Source organism: Aedes aegypti, chromosome 1, assembly GCF_002204515.2.
Source record: "Aedes aegypti strain LVP_AGWG chromosome 1, AaegL5.0 Primary Assembly, whole genome shotgun sequence".
Classification (NCBI taxonomy): Eukaryota; Metazoa; Arthropoda; class Insecta; order Diptera; family Culicidae; genus Aedes; species Aedes aegypti.
This window is the reverse complement of record NC_035107.1, coordinates 164,060,129-164,082,540: the sequence shown is the minus strand read 5'-3', so window position 1 is coordinate 164,082,540 and position 22,412 is coordinate 164,060,129. Positions and strand designations below refer to the sequence as shown.

Below are 22,412 nucleotides of genomic sequence, written 5' to 3'. Positions count from 1 at the left end.
AAAAGATTTCATACGAACCACTAATTATTAAGCTTGCTCACTGAAAGTTAAATGAGTCATCACTGCTTTTGACATGTGTCTACCTATACATGTGCTAAATCATTTATAATGCTCATTTTCATTACTAAGTGATTGACGTTCATTGAAGACAACGAGACGCGATGGATAATTTGCTCATGAAGGGTAGTTATTAACGTATTAACTGACGCTCACCTTGTTATCGTGTGTAGAATAGCTTATTTGGAATGCCAACTTGTTTTATGCTTCGAATGACTTTTGGTATGCTAACAGAAACAGTGATCTAGCTCCATGAAAAAGGTAGCATAAAACAGCCAGGTTGGCATAGAAATCAGTGCAGTGTAATCGTGTCCAAGTTACTAATTAGAAAAAAAAGATGTTTCGACCGTGCCTCTACTACTGCTGTATACTGATAGCAATATTCTGTTGGGTCCAGCCATGGTTAGTTGGCGCAGCACCACAAAAAGCAGGAGAATTTTCCCGATCTATGGGTATCGAAATGACGGCTAGTCAGCATGGAGAATGTGTCACCGAAACCGGTGTCAGCGAGGAGTCTATAGCTCGGTTCAACGGACCGGAAATATTCGAGGATGACGACAAACTCAAATGTTACATGGATTGTATGTTTCGCAAGTTTGGCGCAACCAAACCGGACGGCGAAGTTGACATGATTGAGGTTTATCACAAAATTCCAAAAGAGTTTAATTCAGTTGCGCTGATTGTCAATAACAAGTGCCGAGACGCAATCCAAGGAGCAAATCAATGTGAACGAGCCTTTTCGCATCACAAATGCTGGAAGCAGATGGCACCAGAGGTAAGATTAATTAACCGAGAAAAATCTTATGTATATCATGTACATCCTTGAGAAACCATACAAGACTTTGTTTCGAGAGAAATGTGAAGCCAATTGTTTTACTTGGGCGACACAAATCTTAAATTACGAGCAATTTAGAGCCATGAAGTTTTTAATTAATTCAAAATTTGACCAAGCATTTTTTTTACTTTCAAGGAATGAAAGAAAGAAACAAAAAATGTTTTTAATTGAATTTTTGACATCGGTTGACTCCTGTGATTTCTCGAACAAATTATTATATTTATTTGAGCATAACCTTTTTCTTTTTCCTTTTTCCACAGCACTACTATTTGTTTTAAGTCAACGCTATTCATGCTGTATTACGTTTTTTTTAGTTCACGTATCAAAGAAATAAACATACAAATAAAACAATGAGTTTTTACTTAATGATTTAATATAATATTATACCATCAAAACCTTGTTTTCCAACCAATAAGCAGCAGCACGGCGCGAGTGTTGTACTCTGAATAATTAAACTAGTTAAAATCAATTTGAAACTTACCTCCTCTTACTTCACAAGTCAGTATGAGATTTTCGTCCTCTTGTAAAGGCCCAATTGCTCCTGCTACATCGCGGCCTGATGCATCGTAAACAAGTATCTGATGAGGTGGCACTGCAATTAAGAGCAAAGTATAAACACATTTTTCAACAACGAATAGCTTCAGTGATAGATAATAAAAATGCTAGCGTATAGCGCCAAAAAATATAACGCAAAATTTCGTAGTTTTCTCTGCATATGCCTCGCGCTGTAAGAACTGCGTAAATTTACCCAATTTCCGAAAATTGTTGAGAAAATATGCATAAAACTATGTGATTTTATTTCATCCATTTCATTGCAATTTTTATTTTATCGATTTTATCTATTTCATTTCATCATTTGATTATATTATGACCCAATAATCATGACGCGAGTAATGTGTAGCAAAAATTTAAATCGACACTTTTTGGTAAATTATCGCTAATTTTGAGGTGTATTCTCAAAAACAACTTATTCTGCAGTATCAGGAAGGTAATTTTGGTTTGTACAGCATCACCATGTTTTTTAATCATTTTTGTTCTGAAAAATATCCCATAGTTGATCCATATCTGTGGGGTGACTGTATTTTGAGGAGGATAATTGTGGAGCATTTTGGTGTGGAATTTCGATCAAATTGATAATATTCTTATGTAATCCATACAGGCATAGCGCTAAACGCGCAGTAAGATTATTCTGTTTCAAGTCAAAAGGTCGAGGATATTTTTGAGTTTGAAATCCTCTAGTTTTCAGGGCATAGAGTATCTTTGTGCCTACCTTGCCAAGTAACACCAAATACTTCTTGTTGTGAAGCAGGGAGTAGATTTTGTCATATTATAGCTTTAATTGGGTAATACAGTAGGATTCTGTTTCTGGCATGCTTAGTTTTCGGAATGCTCCATTTTAAGCACAATTAAAATTTGTAAGTTTTGGTATACATCATCGTGTCTGTTGCTTTAGTCATTTGAAAAACAGGTCAGCAACACACCCACTACATTCCAGAAATCTTCGTAAACATTCTCCTAAATCCCACCAACTACTATGGGTACGCGCTTATTTACTTCGGTTTGGTCAATGGTCATGCGTTCGCAACATTTCATAAGGTCTTCAATCTCCATTAGGTCTAAAAAACAACCTCTTTTATCAGAAATTCAAATTGTGTGACCAGCTCACTCGAGTCTGCCAGAAAAAATACACATACAAAACTACTTTCCTTCAGGAGTGCGATTCGGAAGCCCAAGCATGCGGTTTTGTTTTTTTTTTCGCATTCAATTTTTCATTCACGTGTTTTGCTTGCTAAGGCGATTCAAGCCATCAGAATCGTTTACACCACCCCGAGTGTAGAACATTTTATTTGGACGGTCGATTGAACGTTGGATTGTAACCAGGTTTCAAATGCAGAATTCGGTGAGTTTGTTCCAATATGAACCAATGCCAAATTATTATTCATAGGTGCCAGAACGTCTGCCAAAACGTATCCTATGGCTTTTCCCATCCCATTAACATTCCACAATATCCCGTAACACCTATGAGAGGTCGAAGAGTTCTCTGCATCTTTCTTAAGTAGGCTTTTAACCTTCCTAATGCATTGAGAAAAAGTTACACATTATGTATTAAGGGTCAAAAATGATCCATGACTTTAAAACGCTCTCAAAAATCCATTTTTTAACCGATTTTCGTTCTTTTAGCTTTATATGAAAGATATGGAACTCAAGAATGTAACCCTGGAAATTGTTTGTCAGTATGGCCATTCTGGGCACAAGGGCACAAGGGAACCTGAAACCTGTTTCAGAAGGAACTGGCGTATATCATATTCAGCAGTTCATACACATGTATATAACGACGGTTCGAATTTCAAGGTTTTTCATTCCGATTTACAAGAGCACCAAGAGGACCAATATATAAATTTGGTCGGTATTTCGGAGTATTCCGGAACCGGTGCCGCTAGGGTGTGATGTGGACATTTTCAGACCATCCGTATAGTACCATCATGCGACGGCTCAAAATACATGATTTTTAATCCAGATGTAAATGGACACCATATTTCTGACGTTACGCACCTAGTGGAACAGAGCCTGCTTCTCAGCATTTATAAACGGAGAGGTTTGCCATCTGACTATTTTTGCCTATGTATATCGCTTGGCAAGCATGATGATATTGTATACCTGGGAAGTCGAAAAAATTTCCAACCCGAAAGGATCCTCGACCGGTGGGAATCGAACCCATGCTTATTAGTTTTATCTTACTGAAAAGCTGCGCGTTTACCGCTGAGGCTATATGGGTCTCTTAAACATAAAGTTATCATACTTGAATTTTATTTCCGTTATTACCAAATTAGTAAAAAAAATGTAATATAAGGAATCGAAATCATTCGACATAATTCTAACTTATAACTTTTGACATCAATTGCAATTTTGACATCAAAATGAAAAAAATCCTTAGAAGAATTCATGTAGCGATTTCCTGGATGCATGCCTGAGGGAATTCCTAAAGTAAACTTTTGAGGAATCCCGATAGGAATTCAAGAAGTTATTTATTGTAGAATCCCTAGATGAATTTCTCCAGCAGAATTTCGGGGGCGATCCCGGAGGAAGTCTCAGGAATAATTCGTAGAAGAATCTCGAGAAGACTACCCGAGAATATTCTGGAGAAATAGAAGGAGAAATATCTGGAGTAATGCTTCAAGAAATCGTTGTATTCTAACTTGGTGGAAGCCCTAAAGACATCACTGCATAAATCCTTGTAGAAATATTCCTGGAGGAATGCTAAGAAGAGTCCCCGACCAGATAGAAGAAACAAGATTATAACAGTTTTGCTCTTATTTGCTTTTATTCAGCCCTGTCGTCGTAAAATTTGAGCTTCTTAGTCGTCCCTTTTTGAGGGGGGCGTTATTATAGCCCAGAGGGCGCTTCTGTTTCCAGGCTTTATGATGTTTTCTCATAAGAAATATCACACATATTTTAGTATATAGGGATCAACTATGACGGAGGTTATATTTGCTATGGGTTTTCGACTTTTAGTCTGTGCAGATCATAAACGGAAATCCAAAAACCCTTAGCAACATTTAATATATACAAATTATAAACATCACAAATACTTCAATATACATTCCTTACAAACGAAAACTAATATGCTTTTGCACGTATTTAGTTTGTATTCCATTTCTATTAAAATATGGAACGAAGATATCAAGTACATGGGCTTAAAATGATTCAGTTGCTAAATTTGCTAATGTAAAAAGTGAAAACTATTTACTCCTTGTACCAATTGAAACTACCATAACAATGCCTGTGACTATTTATTAGAGTCTAACAACTAAGACTATTACGATGTGTACTTTAAAATTAATCTCAATCCATGAAATAAAGTCAGTCTTTTAGAACCTATCACTCAATGTAAAACAGATCATCGAGTGCAAATCCTAAAACCTCATCGAACCGTTTATTTGAAAACGTTTTTGTATCCGCCTCAAATTTATTTTTTTCTTCTTTTGTTCGGCATTTTGCTTTTAAAACAATATATTAGGGGTATTCACTTAACGGCGTAAATCCCTGCGTTTATGGTGATAAACTACCGTAAGGACGCCATTCACCGCTCATGCTCCATTCACCGCTCATTGAATTATTTTAAAAAATCTGAACAAATTTTCGCAATAAAAGTCATTAACATGTATTAGTATACCAGAATGGACTGTATCAGAATGAAATTCATATGATTTAATTTTATACACTATTTATAAAAAATAATTTTAGGTTGTTTAGGGTGATAAACACGAGTTGAACAATGATTTTATTATGGCAGATCGAAAAATGCTTCTTAGCTGTCACGCTTTAATATGTTGTTGTACTATAGTACAAAGATAACAACCAGCTAATGAAAGTAAATAAATTCCAACTAGTTGTGTATATAGATCCTCATATTTAGGATGAGCGGTTAATGGCGCCCTACACATGTATCATTGACAGACATGTTATTGCGTACCATTATACGTTGTCACATTTCAACTTCTTTCCTACAAAAACAAATGTTTTGTCTTGCGTCTAGCACAAAAAGTTGCGAAAAATATCGAAAAACCGATTTTTGACAGAATTTAATGTGTTGAAATGCTGTTAAATGAGCGGTGAATGGCGTCCTTACGGTAATTACTTTAAATATTTCAAAAAATTGCATAAGCAGCTAAGGAAATATTTCAAGTTGTTGAGATTCAACAGTCAACCGATCCAAGAATGCGTTGGTCATCTTAGCAACTACCATTAAAAAGGTACTTTATTTACAAATAAACAACAAATTTCGGAACCCAGTATGACAAAGTAGGAAAAACAACTGGAAAACGTTGATGCGAGTAGGATTGCCCATAGATTTGAGAGGAGAGGTTTTTTTTTGAAAATTGCTGGGGATAAATTACGTTAGAATGTGAGCATGGACGAAGAACAAATACTTTCGAATGACAAAGATACAGTACCCAAGTAATATTTTTAGTTTTTTCATTCACTACAAGCTGTTGTTACCACCATATAGTTAAAACTCATTTTAGAACTTATTAGTCTTAATAACCTTAATAAACCTTTGATAAAACTCCGTAAAGCCCGAAAAGGCCCCACTACAGGAGGTTGTTAAGACCTGAGACGAGACTCGCGAAGACGGTCTTCTTTTTCTGTGATTGCTGAGTTTTTTCTTATTCCATTTTGTGTTTATACTAATTATGGGCATGCTGTTCAAAACCTCACATGAACCTCTCAGCAAAAAAATGATTGAGTTTGCATCACATCGAATCATAAATAGCCGTTTGAGTGAAATTTCACGCCAGAAAACGTAGCAGACCTTAGAAATAATTAATCTTCTGCTTAGATGTATCTGCAACTTTGGAAAAAACTGCTCCGCCGACTGAGGTTTTTAATAACAGTTTACTTTGAACACAATACTTTTCACTTTTTCAGCCATAAAAACGGTGGGGCTGCATTTGACGTTTCGTGAGAGGGGAATCTGGGCTGCATATGACGTTGATATTTTTCCTCTTCGCGAGTCTCTCTCAGGTTAAGACTATACCTAAAAACCGTTTCTAAACTTCTTAGTTTTGTATCGTATGAATACATCTACCTTTTTAGTATGCTATAAAACATTCATAACAGCTATTGTATAGCCTTATTGAGCTATAATAGCGGTATTAAATCTTTTACGATATCCTTATACACGGAATAAAACCAATGTTAAGGGCTTATGAATGAACAAACATCAACTAATAATTTATTTATAAACCATAACCTTTTTTGATTTTGAAACCATCATGATGTCTGCCGACTCATAATAATCAATTAAAATAACCATTTTTTGCGTGGCAGAAAATTTCCTTACGATCGCGTGAAATTCCTGCCAATAAAAATTTACTGGTGGAATGACATAAAATTTTTCGATTTATAGCAACGCGCCACAATTACGACATCATTATTGGCTATCCAATATTTTGCTCCATTCCATTTTTAAAATGATTTCATGCTCATCTCAATCATGTATTGAATTTTCCCACGCATATTGTAATTATCAATCCGAAACGGCAACAATAAAAATGGATTCCATCCAGTTAAATCTTGCTGGTCTTGTCTGGGATGGTTTAAGATCAAATAGTGATTATTCCGAACAATATAATCATTCATAAAAGCTAGTGCTGTCAAAAAGGTAAACAAATCGGAAGGTTCAATTTTGTGATGCAATTCATTTTAATTAAATTTGTGCCGTTATGTATCCCACTGTTTTATTGGAATAATTGTTATAATAAAGCTCCTCGTGCTTGATCGGTTGTACTGATTCAGAAAACGGTAAGTGATAAGTGTCGGAAAAATGAAAGCTTTTTTCGTGTAGCTCAGCTGTTGTGTGCAGCATAGTTGTCCCTCTAGAACGGGAAGTTCAGGCAAGTATGGGAAAAGTATGCGATAGTCTGTTAATTCTTCGAGAGGAATATTTGTCATTTCTATGTTTGCGTTCTGATTTATCCGTAATTCACTACAAGATTATCATTATCAACATAATGATATTGATAACCACACGCAGACTGCATTCCAATAATATTCATCAGACAGTTGAGATTTACATGACTTAGCATAGTCTTAGAAGTTTTACGTATGCCTTGACAAGACAAGCAAGATGAGGTTTTAAATATAGGTTTTAATAGACACTACACAGCTTCTTCAAAATACAATTTATTATCAACAAATGTGGCCATCAAATAAGTTTTAACGGGAGCTCTTGTAGATATCTACAAAGCATTTAAAAGTGGGTTTTACCGAAAAGAACGTTTGGCACTTTGCAATGCTTTATCAAATCTGTTAGGAATGAATACATCTCTAATAAAACCTCCATAAATAACATCTAAGATCAAAAAGCACTGAAATTGTTACTTGGGTATTGTCGGATATTGTTCGTTTTGTTGAATGGTCACAGTGAGAAACGAATGTTACCTTTTGGTGACAGAAAGCTATGTCTAAGTCTTGCAAAATTTGTGATCTCATCCACAATCGAGTGTGTAATTTGTTGTTATCGAGCATACTGGAGGATTTTCTCGTTATTTAGCAATGTTACGATGAAGAGAAGATCCTCCACTGTCTCTAAGTGGTAATAGTTTTCAGCCTGGTCCATTAATTTGCTTAGAAACAAGGAGCCGCACACTCGGCGACCAATGACCTTCAGGGCGAGATCACAGGTTATGCGAGAAGTCTAAGCATTTTTACGTCTGAGTTTTGACTTGACCAAACTGAACGCAACGTGCATTAAATCCAACTGTTTGCCATCGAATTTGGTTCTAGCCGGTAGAGACGTTCGGAATTTGAATATTTGAGTGTTCAAGACCGCGTTGCTTTCGGTTCTGAAACAAATAAGATGTTTCAGTTGGGTTCACTTGGAAAGGGAGTTATTCAGAAGCAGTCGTAGCCATTTTGGCGATAAAAAGTAGGCATCACAAAGTGCAATTCGTTGAACTTCGGTGACGATCGTTGAGCTTCGGTGACGATCCGGGAAGAACTCTGGGTACCGTAAAGCAAAAGTTGAACGGTCTTCTACTACACAGTTCGAACGAAACGTGTAAATTTTTGAGACATATAATGCACATAATTGGAGCGTGGAATATCATGGATATTTACATGATATGTCATGTAAACTTCAATTATATGTCATGTAATCCAGCAGGATCCTAAGTGATTACATGACATATAACACATTTTTACATTATTTCGGACTTAAATTTACATGATTTCGTGTTTACATGGCATAAATGAAGTTTACATGTCGTGTAATCATCATTATTTTTAACTGTGTAAGTTTGGTTGACTATAGACCTATACACGAGTTCACTATTTGACACTTTGGCGGTGCCGTGTTATTTATGTGACCATGGAAACTAGTGAAATCGGCACCACTCAAACGTCAAATAAGTGAATTTGTGCATTGGTCCATTCGTTGAAACGCTGCCAATAAAAGTTCGTAATTTAAATAAACAAACATCTGACAATCCTGATTAGACTGGCCCTTAAACAAAAAAGTTGTAAATCTCAACGGGGCACCCCCTAGATATGAGCCTTAGGGTTAGAAAAACGCTCTCTCAAAATTTCAACTCAATTGGTTGCTCCACCAGCTGGCGCATTCGATTTGAAGTTTGTATGGGATATTCTTCTCAAATATATTGAAAATTGATCCTATGTCACTGTTTCGTCCCGTATACTAATTGTTCGCGTTCAAATAAGCCCAGAATGACAAATACACTAGTTGATACCCAAATGAACAAATTGCAGAAGGTTGTATCTGGATTTAATCTCATTTTCATTACTCTTTCAGTTGTTGAAAGTTAGGCTTAGATCCGCACTCCCGTACAGTCACTTATATGCATGCGACATGTGGTTCAGCTCGCCCAGCGTCATAGGTGGCTATGATGCGCTTAGTGGCTACCTCCAAGCTATGTTGAAGAAATACAAGCAGTATTGCACGATATACTTCAGATGGTTAAAACACCAACTTTATTAATTTTGATCATGGTACAATCTTCTGCAATATTTTTCGCTATTACATTAAGTAGTGTTTTTAACATTATGTGTCCAATTGAACGTGATCATCAATTTTCATGAACCAAACAGTAGATGATGTGCTGTTGCTCATATGTTTGAGCTGAAAATCCCATATTAACTTCAATTCAATTGCGGCAGCTCATGGAACGACCAAATGAGCTGAATTTTTCAGAAAGGCTTCCTCTTACCCCAAGAAATAATCGTGGGGGGTGCTCCGTGGAATCATACAACTTTATTTTTCTCCCATTCTGAGCTGGGCCAGTCTAATCCTGATATTTGGTTGGGTAACTAGATTATATACGTCTTATTTTTTTATCGTAAGGATTATTTTTTTAAGGAATATTTCATTTGAAATGTTTCATCACCAATATCTCAGTTTACGCTACTTTAAGTGAATACCCCTATTGTTATTGCATTTCGCTTTTTAAACAAAATTGTGAAAAATTTAAGCAAATTGATGCAACAGTCAAAAGCATAATTTTGACAATATGTACAACTGAATAGTATACATCATATATGATATTTTTTATTACTTGACTTTCTTGTATTCTTTTTGTTTGATAAATTGACTAAGAACGAATTGGCTTTGTACAAAATATGATGTTTGGATTTAATCAGAAATTCGTTCATTCGGTTAATATTATTGGACAGTTTATGCAGCTGCTCAAACTCAGGTTTTTATAAGCTTTTTGATGCTTAACGGTGAAACACGTTTTTCTGATAAAATTCAAAATCGGAGTCGAATTCGAAATGCCCCTAAGATTGCTTTGTGTTTCAAGGAATATATGAGAAGAAAGATACGTGAAGTAATACATTGATTTTTTGTCAAAAAACTGAGCTTTTTGCAAACTGTCAAACCTAGGGTTCAGCATTTTGAGTTATTGTTTTTTTTTTTTATTTATGAGGGTTTAAACTTGATTAGCCACTTCATTCGCCTCGCAATTTTAATTAACCAAAACGCTTCTCCTCTAGTTTTATGAAATTGAAGCGAAATACGACACAAACTGTAATTCTAATTATGTATGCCAATGGCAATCACATTTCAGCGATAATTACTCAACCATAACTCGAAACATTTTTTAACGAAGTATTATGCGTATTCTCAGTCCTGTCAGACTAAGAAAATTTGATTAGGAAACAAAGAAAAGTTTTAAAGTTAAGCATAAATAAATTAATACTTAAGATTCAATGTTTCAAATGATTGGTTATATTTGAACGTAAAGTATTCATATTTTATACATACATAACGTTCGAACTTTTTTTAACTTAAAGAAGAGGTGTTCAATTTTCAGCCAAATCTTCTTTCTGGCATTACGTCCCCACTGGGACAGAACGAGCACTTCCACAGTAATTAACTGAGAGCTTACTGTGCCAATGACCATTTATTGCAAGCGTATATCTGTGGCAGGTACAAAGATATTCTATGCCCTAAGAAGTCGAGAAAATTTCCAACCGGAAAAGATCTTCAACCGGTGGTATTGGTGGTATTCGAACCCACGACCCTCAGCTTGGTCTTGCTGAATAGCTGCGCATTTACCGCTACGGCTGGCTTAAATTAAAACAAAATATCGCTCTTGAAGGAAGTGGTATCAAAATGAATAAAAAGTCAACTCTGGATTTCATTATATTTCGCTATGGTTTTATCTTTTGTAGTTTTACGTTGGATATATTTGTGAATCTTGGAATTGTCAAGTATCAATTACAGAATTTTATCAAATTTAATAACACGAAAATGCTGCTCTTTTTGCATACCTGATTATGAAAGTTCACTTGAAAATTATTATTATAATAAACAAGGGTATGAACTGACTGTCTTAAGAATATATAAGTTGAAAATGTTTTCAGCTTTAAACATTAATATATTTCATCAAACTTCGAGAGTGGTCTTGGGCCTCTTAATAATCACGTGCTGTTATCGAAGGATCTCCCAAGATAATTTAACCAACAATTTCTTAAATAATACCGAATATTTGGGATAAAGCGCATACAGCCCATTTAATTAAGGGATTGTGCTACTTTGCCCTACATATTGATTCCCCAAATGTCGTTTCCTCGAACGTCAATCCCTTAAATGTCTGTTCTCCGAATATCCCGTTTAACAACTTCCTACATTTCAGAGTAGTCGGACCAGTCATCTGGTAGCACTGTGTCACTGAGAACTATTCTTGCACCTTCATGAACTGCATCACTTCTCGAAGTGACAGGTCATTCGGAAAAATGGGATTCGAGAAAAAAGATTTTTCGGGAACTGTCATTCGCAGAAGCGACATTCGAGGAAAAGTAGCAAAATCGTTTGACAAATAGTATGGAAATATGATATGAGACAAAATATAGATATAATAAACAACGTATGGGCCCATTCACAAATATCATAACGCTTGAGGGGGTGGGTGCACCCAAAATAATTCGGATGGCGGATTTCCCTCCTAGCGTATTAGGTGCTAAATCCACCTATTGATGGTAAGATTCGCCTCCTAAGCGTAGACGGGCAAACCCGTCAATTGAAATCGAGCACATTGGACTTGAAAATTCGAGCAATCTAAATGTTTACGCCCGACCCACACAATTGCACAACCAATCCGAAGCCGAATGATGGCATCGGAAACGCACACTTAGGCAAATGGTCACGCGGCAAATGGATGGTGGACATGTCAGAGTAATGGAATGAATATTGCAATATAAAACGCTTTATATATTGCTTTTGTCACTTCTCCCATCAAGCCGTCGATAGGTTCGTGAAGTTAGTACTGGTTTATGAATCGGGAGGTACTTGGTTCGATTCTGAATAAGCGCGAGGATATATTTTGTTTTTATTTTTTGGTTCTTCAGGCAAATTTATGAAATTCAACCCGATTTCTTGTGGCGAATTATCATAATAGATTCCGGTCCCTGTATTTAGATAATCATTTTGCTTGAGTGACTATCGAAATAAGGTACCGTGTGACAAATGGGTAAAGGAAATCGTATAGAGAGGGTTCTTAAAAAAAATAAAATGAATAAGATCTACTATATTTTTCAGATTGTTTCCTACTAAATCTATGTTATATTTAAATTTAATTTTTGTGCCAAAGTTCAAGGTAAATATTGAAAATTTTGGAAACTAGTGGGACAAGTGAAAATATTGTCGTTTTAAATGACTGAACTGAAACTAAAAAAATAACAGTCAGATCTGTGATTTCAAATGGCCTCATTCACTCAGGCAAATGGACTATCGATAAACATAGGGGAACCCCTTATGAAAATTCGCCACAAGGAATCGGGTTGAAATTCATAAATTTGCCTTATGAAACCGAAATTTGAAAACAAAAATAGTTTTCGCGGCAACCTGGAATCAAACCAAGGACCTTGCTATCGATAGACTCGTACGTACACCCCGCGCCTATCGACGCCTTGGTGTGGAGTGATGTTAAAACGATACATAAAGCGTTCGTATTGCGATAATCGTTCCATCTTTCATAAGGCAAAAAGTATGAATTTCGATAGTCCAGTTCGCTGCGTGTAGGTGTTCTGTGTTATTAGACAACACTATCATCCTAATTTGGTAAAACAAATTTAAGATTTTATTAACATTTTGTTAACAACATACTACATCTCCCTGGCTCTTCACCCGAAAGGCTTTGGGGTTTTACATATTTCGACATGTTGAATCCAACAAAAATAGTCCGGTTGAAAACCCCGTGTAACACATCGTGACCTTCCCTTGTTAGCTACCCCATATACCCGATTGCCCCAAGGCTCCGCCACAAGAAATTTGCCTTAGACACCAAAATATGAAAAACAAAAAAATAATAACAGTATCTGGATTCGAAACCGCAACCTTCGGATCCTTAAACATAAACCCATACCACTCGCCTATTACAGTTTCTCATATACATAGTTCTCTACATCACACAACATGGAACCATCTTGTCACGGAGGACAACCTGCAAGAGGAGCAAAATACAACACCCGTTGGATAGCCAAGTGCGAGAAGGGGTGAGATGATATGTTCTATAAATATATTTAAAGTACCAACGCGGTGCTGCGGGAATTTCTTACTTATACCAGAGTCAAAATCTATATGTTTGTATATCTCTATTATCGGCAATGACTTATACATTTGCAGTGAAAATAGAATTTCATGCCGTGCGTGTTGGATTGGGTAATATATTAGGGAGAAACAAATAAACACACTTGGCTATAACAGTCGGGCGCTTTATAAGCAGAATTTTATCGTTGACGTTTGCTGATTGATTTACTTTTCATTTATTTACATTTTGGTCTCCTATTAGTCGCATGGTTGGGGACGGTATGAGACTCCTCGAAGTAGGAGACCCAGGATTTGTGGGATTCGATTCATTTGACGATGTAATATTGTAATCAAACATCTAAGTGTGCATACAGCAAACTGGATTACCGTAATTCTTTTAACAATTACTTATCAAAATAGAGGCCGTTGATAAACTATGTTATCATTTAGCGGGGAGGGGGTATCTAGCCAAAGACCACGGTCCACCCATTTGTGTTTCAAAGAAAATTCCACCATCAACTAAACCTGAAAGGTTTCATTAGCAGTCGGATGGTTCAAATTTAAAAAAAAAGTTTTAAAATTAAATATTTTATATCTTCTTTACCAACAACGATTAGAAGACGATTAAGATTTCTATGGAAATTACTATGACAAAATTTGAAAAAAAAAAATGTTCCCCACATGTTAGCACTGTAATGTTAATACAAAATTATATCTAAGTGAAAACTGATTCCTCAAACAATAATAAGGAACACTGCAGTAGAAACAAATCTTTTTTGAGCTAATTTTGTTAGGGATTTTTGTAGAAGTTTGTCACACTATAATCTCACATTTCGCTTAATAATAGCAAACCAATTCATAAATATCTCTTCTCCCATTTTTCAAATTTCTGTTTCATTCATGAACAAATGAAACACATGATCATTGGGCGAGCGGGGGGTTATTCGTCAAAACCACACAAAAGCACGAGGGGGGAGGAGGTGACTGAAAAGTCAGGAAAAATGTTCACGTGGTTTATGGACGACCCCTAAGAAAGATATGGGGATTGGAATTTCAAACTTTTTTTAAATTTGAAACCGCTCTTATTAGTAGTCATTTACATTTACCGTTATATTTCTTTTGTAAAGAAGATGCAATAGTACCTAACTGGAATTTACAGAAAATACAATAAGGTTTAATTATCGCACTCAACATTTTACACAAAAGCCAGATTTTCTATATTTTTGGAATTGATATACATAAATAATAATTCTCAAAAAACTTATGTGCACAACATAATCGCAAAATAATGGTGAACGCGTCACGAAATGATTTCTTCAACCCTTAAGTGGATTTTTTGGTGTTGGTGTTCGTTCAGAGGTTTGCCAAGCCGCATAACTAAATAAAACTCGTGAAGATCTTTTCCGAACAATATTTTTTCTACATTCCAGAAAATTTACTTATAATAATAATGCTCAACATATTGTCGATTTAAAGTCATGCTTTAGAGCATTCATGATGTCAAAACTATGTATCATTGCTTGACAGTTATCGAATGAGTGCAATAAAACTTATTTTAATCTGCATTTTATTATGCATATAAAAATAAACACACATTGTTTGAAAATGTATTGGAAAATATGAAGTTGGTGCAGTCCCATATTGAAAAATAAAGGCATACCAGTCTCCATATGAACTTTTAATTTAAATTTCAGCTGCAAACGTGAATTGTGTTCAAGTTTATTATTTTTTGCTGATCATTAGAAGCAAAATTAGTAAGCTATGCGGTTGTGTTAAATATGTCAGGAAGAAATGTAAGGGGTCATCCATAAATGACGTTGCTATTTAGGGGAGAGGGGGATCTTTACGGGGCCCATATAGCCGTAGTGGTAAACGCGGAGCTATTCAGCATGATCAAGCTGAGGGTCGTGGGTTCGAATCCCACCGGTCGAGGATCTTTTCGGGTTGGAAATTTTCTCGACTTCCCAGAGCATAGAGTATCTTCGTTCCTGCCACACGATATACGCAAGCAAAAATGGTCATTGGCACAGTAAGCTTTCAGTTAACAACTGTGGAAGTGCTCATAAGAACACTGAGATGCAGTCTCTGTCCTCTGTTTTGTTTGACTTATAATCTTGGTTTATAAAATGATGATTCAGCTTCAAAACATTCATCAAGATTGAAAAGAAATCTGAGAAATTTTAGATTTTCTTGATAAATGCAATCAAACAGATTTTTCAAAGCTTTAAATGGTTAGGTAAATATTAAATTATATTCCTGTCTTAATTGATAAATTTATAAATAAACAAAATCAAAGTTTAATAAATAAAGTAAAAATCAATGCTTTAACTACTTGGAGTACATTGTTTTCTCATTTGTTAACAAGTCATAAAGTCAGCCGTTTTCAAGACAATAAAATATGCTCTTTTCGGCAAATATTACATGAAACAAGATATTTATACCGTGTATTATGCATTCAATGTTGCAGGAGATCTCACTCAATCAACTCATCGATTTGTTTTGATGTATCAATGCTCTTGATGGAATAGCCTGAATATTAATGAGGACAACAGATTCGAGTGATATCGAAATTGCCCTATCATTCAATTTTATTGATAACTTGGTAATTTGATATTTTTTTATTATTTAACTGTTTCATTATAGGTTGTGTAGGTTTATTTTATTATGAAGAAAGATAATGAAGTTCAGCTGAAATATTAATAGAGATAAATAATTTGTATAATAATCGCTAAAATTTTCTAAACATCCCAAATATATCAAGTGTAATCTTTTCTATATCTGGCCACTGATTGCCAAATGGATTTGAATTTGGATAATAATTCATTTCGAATTAATATATTGTATTGTTCATTTTCATTGAAATCTATTTCCTAACAAAGAATAATTAAAAAAAAAAACAATCCTCTAATAACGAAATTTTTGTTCTAACTAAAAATAAACTAAAAATATATTGTACCCTAACTTAACAATAACGAGCTTCATCAATCCAATCAATTTTTTTTCACATTTTCTATAGTAAACTTGTTTGTCTTTGTGACAACAGCAAAAGTAATACAATTTAGCCTATATGAAACTAGATACCAAAATTATGTAACAGGAACTGTGTTTATTTGAAACTGTTTTCCAAATTACTTTCGAGCGCTACTGTATATCATACTGTTAGATTAGATTATCCTTACATTTTAGTCAGTAATTAATATCAAATTTTGTATTGAACTTCTGAATTCTAATTTTTTGTTTCAACCCAATCACTGAGGAAAAATAATAAAAAATACAAAGGGGGGGCCTTCCTTAGCCGAGTGGTTAGAGTCCGCGGCTACAAAGCAAAGCCATGCTGAAGGTGTCTGGGTTCGATTCCCGGTCGGTCCAGGATCTTTTCGGGTTGGAAATTTTCTCGACTTCCCTGGGCATAGAGTATCATCGTACCTGCCACACGATATACGAATGCGAAAATGGCAACTTTGGCATAGAAAGCTCTCAGTTAATAACTGTGGAAGTGCTCATAAGAACACTAAGCTGAGAAGCAGGCTCTGTCCCAGTGAGGACGTCAATGCCAAGAATAAGAAGAAGAAGAAGAAGAAGAAGGGGGGGGGGTGCTTGATATGCTACGTATTTTCCAAGGGGAAGTATCAGCATTTGTGATGAAACGGTACGAGAGGGGAGGGGGTGTAAAAAATCAGTGAAAAATGCCACGTTATTTATGGACGGCCCCTAATAGAAAATTATAAACATTTGTATGAAAGAAAAACTTTAAAGTTTGAGTGCTATTTTCTCAGTGCCTACTTTTTTCAATATGGGCCTTTATGGGCAGCATAAGTTGTTCTTAGAAAAACTTTCTTATCGAAAATGTCTCTGAAATTTTGTCCTGAACAACTAATTCCTATCACAATTCATAGATAGTCAAAATTAAAAATGATAAAAAAAGATTATTGCGTTATATAAAAATGAAATTTTGTTTTCATATTTTTCATGATAAAAAAAATCAGTATACATGTTCTCTTGACTTCTCCAAACGGTTTACTACAATCTCCCCACTGAACGTTCTGTTCTAAAATCAACATATCGGTGCCATAATTCTTAAAATAAATTGCTTGCAAAAACTAATAGCCAATTTGCAGAAGTTGTTCTTGAGTCAAAATGATCGATTCATCTATAGAAAGCTCTTTTACTATTATACTAAAACCATGGTTAAAATTTAATCCCATATATGGGGCACGGTTTCTTATAATCGGCTCATTCTGGGTAGCATTCATCAGCATTGGATCGATATTTTTTTATCAATGTGAAAGTAGAACCGTGATCTTGTTTTCTTTGAATAGCACCAGCAAAAGATTCCACAGAGTTTTCATGTTTTAAAGACTATTCATTTATTAATTTTTATAAAGAGGACACCTTGTTTATGCTATATCTTTTTTATCATGTATATAAAATCCCAGAGTTTTCTGTCTGTCAGTAACGCTTTGAAAGGTTTCATTGAGCAGCATACAACAGCAATTTAAGAGCACAACAACAGTCAAATTAAGAGCACTGCAAAAGTACATTTGAATATAACAACATTACAATAGGGTCCTAAAGCCCTGTCCCAATTATAGTGCCAAACGCTTACGTTCAGGCCAAAAACACATGTTTACTCAATTTTTTAATGTTTTTCATTTGTTTAAGTACAAAAAACATTTTTTTATGTTTTTATAGATTTTGTCACACTCCTTGATTTGAACTCAAATTTCGGGTGTATTTTGTTTTCCGTGTCCCTTCCGAAATGTCAGATAGGAACAACCCCAGTGTTAAAACTAAAACCCCTGTGATATTTTTGTCGACTAAGCGAACGTCAAACATGATCTCAAGTGTCAAGGTTCATTTATGGATCAAATTTTGAAATTAAAGTTTAAATATGATATATCCGTTATTTGAGCGAGAAAAATTGCTAAAGTAGTTGCAGTAATATGATCTTTCGTGTTATTAAATGAAAACAAGATTTAATTAACCATTTTAGGACCCTATTGCAAATTGTGGAGCACTATAACAGCTATTGCACAGGGTGTTCTAGAGTTTTCCGGAGCTTTGTCCTTCCTAATTCGTATAAAAGTCACGATCTTTTTATCATTGTAGTTTTCCGGTTTTATGAACTTGGACGGTAATCAAAATGTAAACAAACCAACTTTATGCTGTTCGACCGCACTTAAATGCCGATGCAAGTTGAAAATGTGATTCATTACGGGTTTCGTCATTTCAATATACGGTTCAAAAACAAATAAGATATTTGCAAAGGAAAGATAAACATGATTGTGGGCCGAATATTCTAGTTTTTTTTTTATTTACACAACCTTCTTGAGTCGATGTTCCATGGTTCGATATCGACTTATGAAGGCAAAATAAAAATATTTTTTATGGTAACTTTAATGGTCCCCTAAAAGAGCTTTCCAAAGCATTCCTGTTCGATGACTCGATATATTCATTAGTCGATAGTCCCCTAATTACAATTCGATTCGTTGTATATCGTTGACGATCGCCATCGCAGCACAAAGATCTATACAGAAATTGTAGCACTGGTTAATCGGGATTCAATAGAATATTCTAGAATTTTCAGTCAGATTCTTCTCTCTAATTTATAGAAGCTTCTGGAACTTTTGAAATATTTCACAACAGCATTTAAGGCTGTAATTATTTCAGATCAGAATAACGGCACTATAACAATGGAGTATGGTTAGAGCATAAATTTGGGCGATTTTGCGTTCATAAATATCATGCGTGTCTCAGCTTATTATTCATACACCAATGGCATATTTATCAACAGAGAAATTTCTCTTTCCATGTTATCATTTTGCAATTGAACATAAACATTATTAATCTTTGAAAGAGGTTTTTGCTTGAAAATTCTTATGGAACGTGACTAGCCACGCTGGGTTAGCTAGTTTATCAATGAAATCATAATCGGTTTGCTGTGCATCGTAATACTATTATTTTCCTCTTATATGGAAATATAAGATCTTACAAAGAAGAACAAAGAAGTTTCGACAAAAACTTCCTAGAAAAGATGTTCTTCAAACTTAAACAATATTTTTCACATACCAAAAATCCGAATTTTTATGAATGAATTGTGTACTTGGCTCCAGACCTACCAATCTTTGACCATTCTAAACATTGTTCCTTATTCGTGTGAATTATAATTATTTTGATGGCTTTTTTGTTATAACACCATCGTGCAATAATATAATAGTCTAACGATACTGTATACAGAAAACCGATTACGATTCTATTGATATATTATAAAGATATAGAATGCACAAGGTGTCCACTTTATAAAATGAACAGTCCTTAAGTAAGTTCTACAATAGAGAATGTGGCTACTCTGGTAGGTGATAAATTATTATGAATATACATTAAACTTGTTCAACATACGATGATTAACGCTTTAAAGGAGACTTGACTGTATATCTTTATTTTGCTGGGGATAACACATGTTCACATGTTTATCAACAGCATGAGCAATCATGCATATGAAACGTAAAACCACATCGACTTTGGTTACACATCATTTCAGTAGTAAGTTTGAAGCAGTAGATACACAGCGTGCTAGTCGATCCGATGATTATGGTTCGAATCTGGTTTGCACCCTCTCGGTTTTTTGCGTATTTCCATACTTCCAATACATGCACTTAAAAGAGGCATATGTGTGGAAGTTTTATTTTTTAATACATGTGTTGGTGATGCACGCACATGAAAAAAATAACACATGCGACATCAACCAGGATCGATCCATGGTCATGAGCGTGAGAACCAAATACTATACCACAACACTAAACCCGCTTGTTGGTATGCGTGGTTCAAAAAGCATATCAAGTTGTACTTCCCCATTTGTACCGTAAAAACTGCTCGACTCAATGACCGGATTATCTGCCTATCAATAGACGCTCAAAAACGTCATGTCGCTCAGAAGAACACTTTTCCGCCATCAATAGACGCAGAAAACGCATATAATGACGGTTTCAACTTTTGGGTGTGGGAGTCCTAAGGATGTTACGGACCTTACAAAAATTGAATAATGTTCATATAAAAAGCGTTACAAAAGGGTGGGTTGGTGTCCAAAATGATCAATTTTAGAGTTATGAAATAAATGAATGAGCCCTATAGAACGGAAAGAACTCACCAACATAATAAATAAATTGCTCAGCATACACAATCAACATTGATCTTGATTGCATCGCTCGTTTTCGCAAGAGCAGACGACGCAACTTAAGTACCAAATACTACTCTCCACTTGATATACGTTAGTTAAGGTCATAGAGCAAACAAAATTTAATTGTTTTTTTTTACAGGGCGTTAAGTTGCAGCTGATCTATGTGAAACAAAGTATTATCACTTCAGGGCGTTGATACAGAATGAAAAATTTGATTGATTTTTACATGGCTTTACGATTCAATTCATTAATGTGGACTTAAGTTAAATTACTGCAGAATGTTGATAGAGCTTGAAATTTTCAAGTAATGACCTACAGAGCATTGAGATCTACCTGATCTACATAGAATAAGGTCAAATTACTCCAGGGCGGTAATACAGTTTGGAATATTCAATTGATGTTCTAAAGGGCGTTAAGATGCACCTGAACTACATAAGATAAGCTTGAAATATTCCAGGACGTTGAACAGGCTAGAATTTCCAATTGATGGCATATGTCCTATATGATATACATAAGAAAGGAACAAATTAATCCAGGGCGTTGATATATTTTGACAATTTCGATGACATCAATCAGAGGGATCAACTATGACGGAGCGTTGAGATGCACCTGATCTTCAAAGGATAAAGTCAAATTACTCCAGGGCGTTGATACTACTAAGAAATTTCTATTGATTTTAAACAGGGCGTAAATATCCTCCAGATCTTGCAAATATCTATATGGAATAAAACATAATTACTTCAGACCATTGATATAGCTTGGTCGATTGATGTTATACAAAGTGTTAAGATGTTTATGAACTATATGAAATAAGGCCAAACTACTCCAGGGCGTTGCAAAAGCTTGGAATATTTAATTGATGTCCTACAGGGCGTTGCGATGTACCTGATCTACATAAAATAAGCTCAAATTACATCAGGGCATTGATACAGCTTGGAATTTTCAATGGATACAGTGTGGATAGGTTGCACCTGATTTACGTAAGACAAGGTCGTAAGACAAGGAAAATAGATATCGAACAGGGTGTTAATATGAATTGATTACATGACACGAGTCCAAATTACTACAAGACGTTGATACTGCATGGAGTTTTCAATTGATGTCCTACAGGGCGTTAATGTGCACCTTATCTAAGATCTACGTGAGACAAGGTCGAATTACTCCAGGGCGTCAATACAGATTGGAATTTTCAATCGATACAGGGCATTGAGGTGCACCTGATCTTCGTAAGACAAGGTCAAATAAGTAAGGGGCGTTTATACATCTTAACATTTGTCCCACAGGGCGTTAAAATGCAGCTTATTTACATGTAACAAAGTCAATTCACTCAAGGGCGTTGAATATTCAATTGATGTCCTACAGGGCGTAAAGGGGCAGCAGGGACGACAGTCCAGGGGCTTAACGAACCCCCCCCCCCAGGACCTCTGCGAGTTGGGGAGTTGCCCAGGATGTGGTGAAGTTCGCAGTGGGCTCTGATGAACCTTCATAAAAACAACAAAAATCCGAATGCAACTCTGTCACAGCGACCGGTGCCGCTTAAAGTACCCTAGCCCAAACTAACAGGAGTGACAACCGGCACATCAGGATTGATACCAGTGAGATCCTGATTATGGCATACTGGTCGCGATACAAACGGACAAGGCATGGAATTACGAGTAGGAGTGCTTCGAGCACATTGGGACCAACGCCAGTACGGCCCCAATTATGTATACTGGCAGCGCACGACAAAGGACAAGTAACGGTATATGTACTGGATAATATGCTTTGAGGCTGACAGCGGCGACATTCTACTC

The 22,412-nt window shown here is 35.5% G+C and overlaps 2 protein-coding genes across 3 annotated transcripts in view; one reads left to right on the top strand and one right to left on the bottom strand.

The window, feature by feature from the left end:
• The window catches only part of LOC5569913 (serine-rich adhesin for platelets), a 1,178,520-nt gene that overhangs the window by 380,156 nt on the left and 775,952 nt on the right, over positions 1-22,412 (bottom strand). For both annotated transcript variants that reach the window (XM_021852955.1, XM_021852960.1), the window contains exon 6: positions 1,374-1,484. In XM_021852955.1, the coding sequence (XP_021708647.1) occupies positions 1,374-1,484 (111 nt within the window). The remainder of the gene's footprint in view (positions 1-1,373; positions 1,485-22,412) is intronic.
• On the top strand, positions 275-1,246 carry LOC5569914 (pheromone-binding protein-related protein 6). Its single transcript, XM_001658760.2, has 2 exons — positions 275-832; positions 1,153-1,246. The coding sequence occupies exons 1-2, from the start codon at positions 395-397 to the stop codon at positions 1,168-1,170; spliced, it is 456 nt and encodes a 151-aa protein (XP_001658810.2). The 5' UTR covers positions 275-394; the 3' UTR covers positions 1,171-1,246.

Excerpts from the sequence above, each read along its gene's own strand:
- LOC5569914 (XM_001658760.2), top strand. The coding sequence starts at position 395 with ATGTTTCGACCGTGCCTCTACTACTGCTGTATACTGATAGCAATATTC.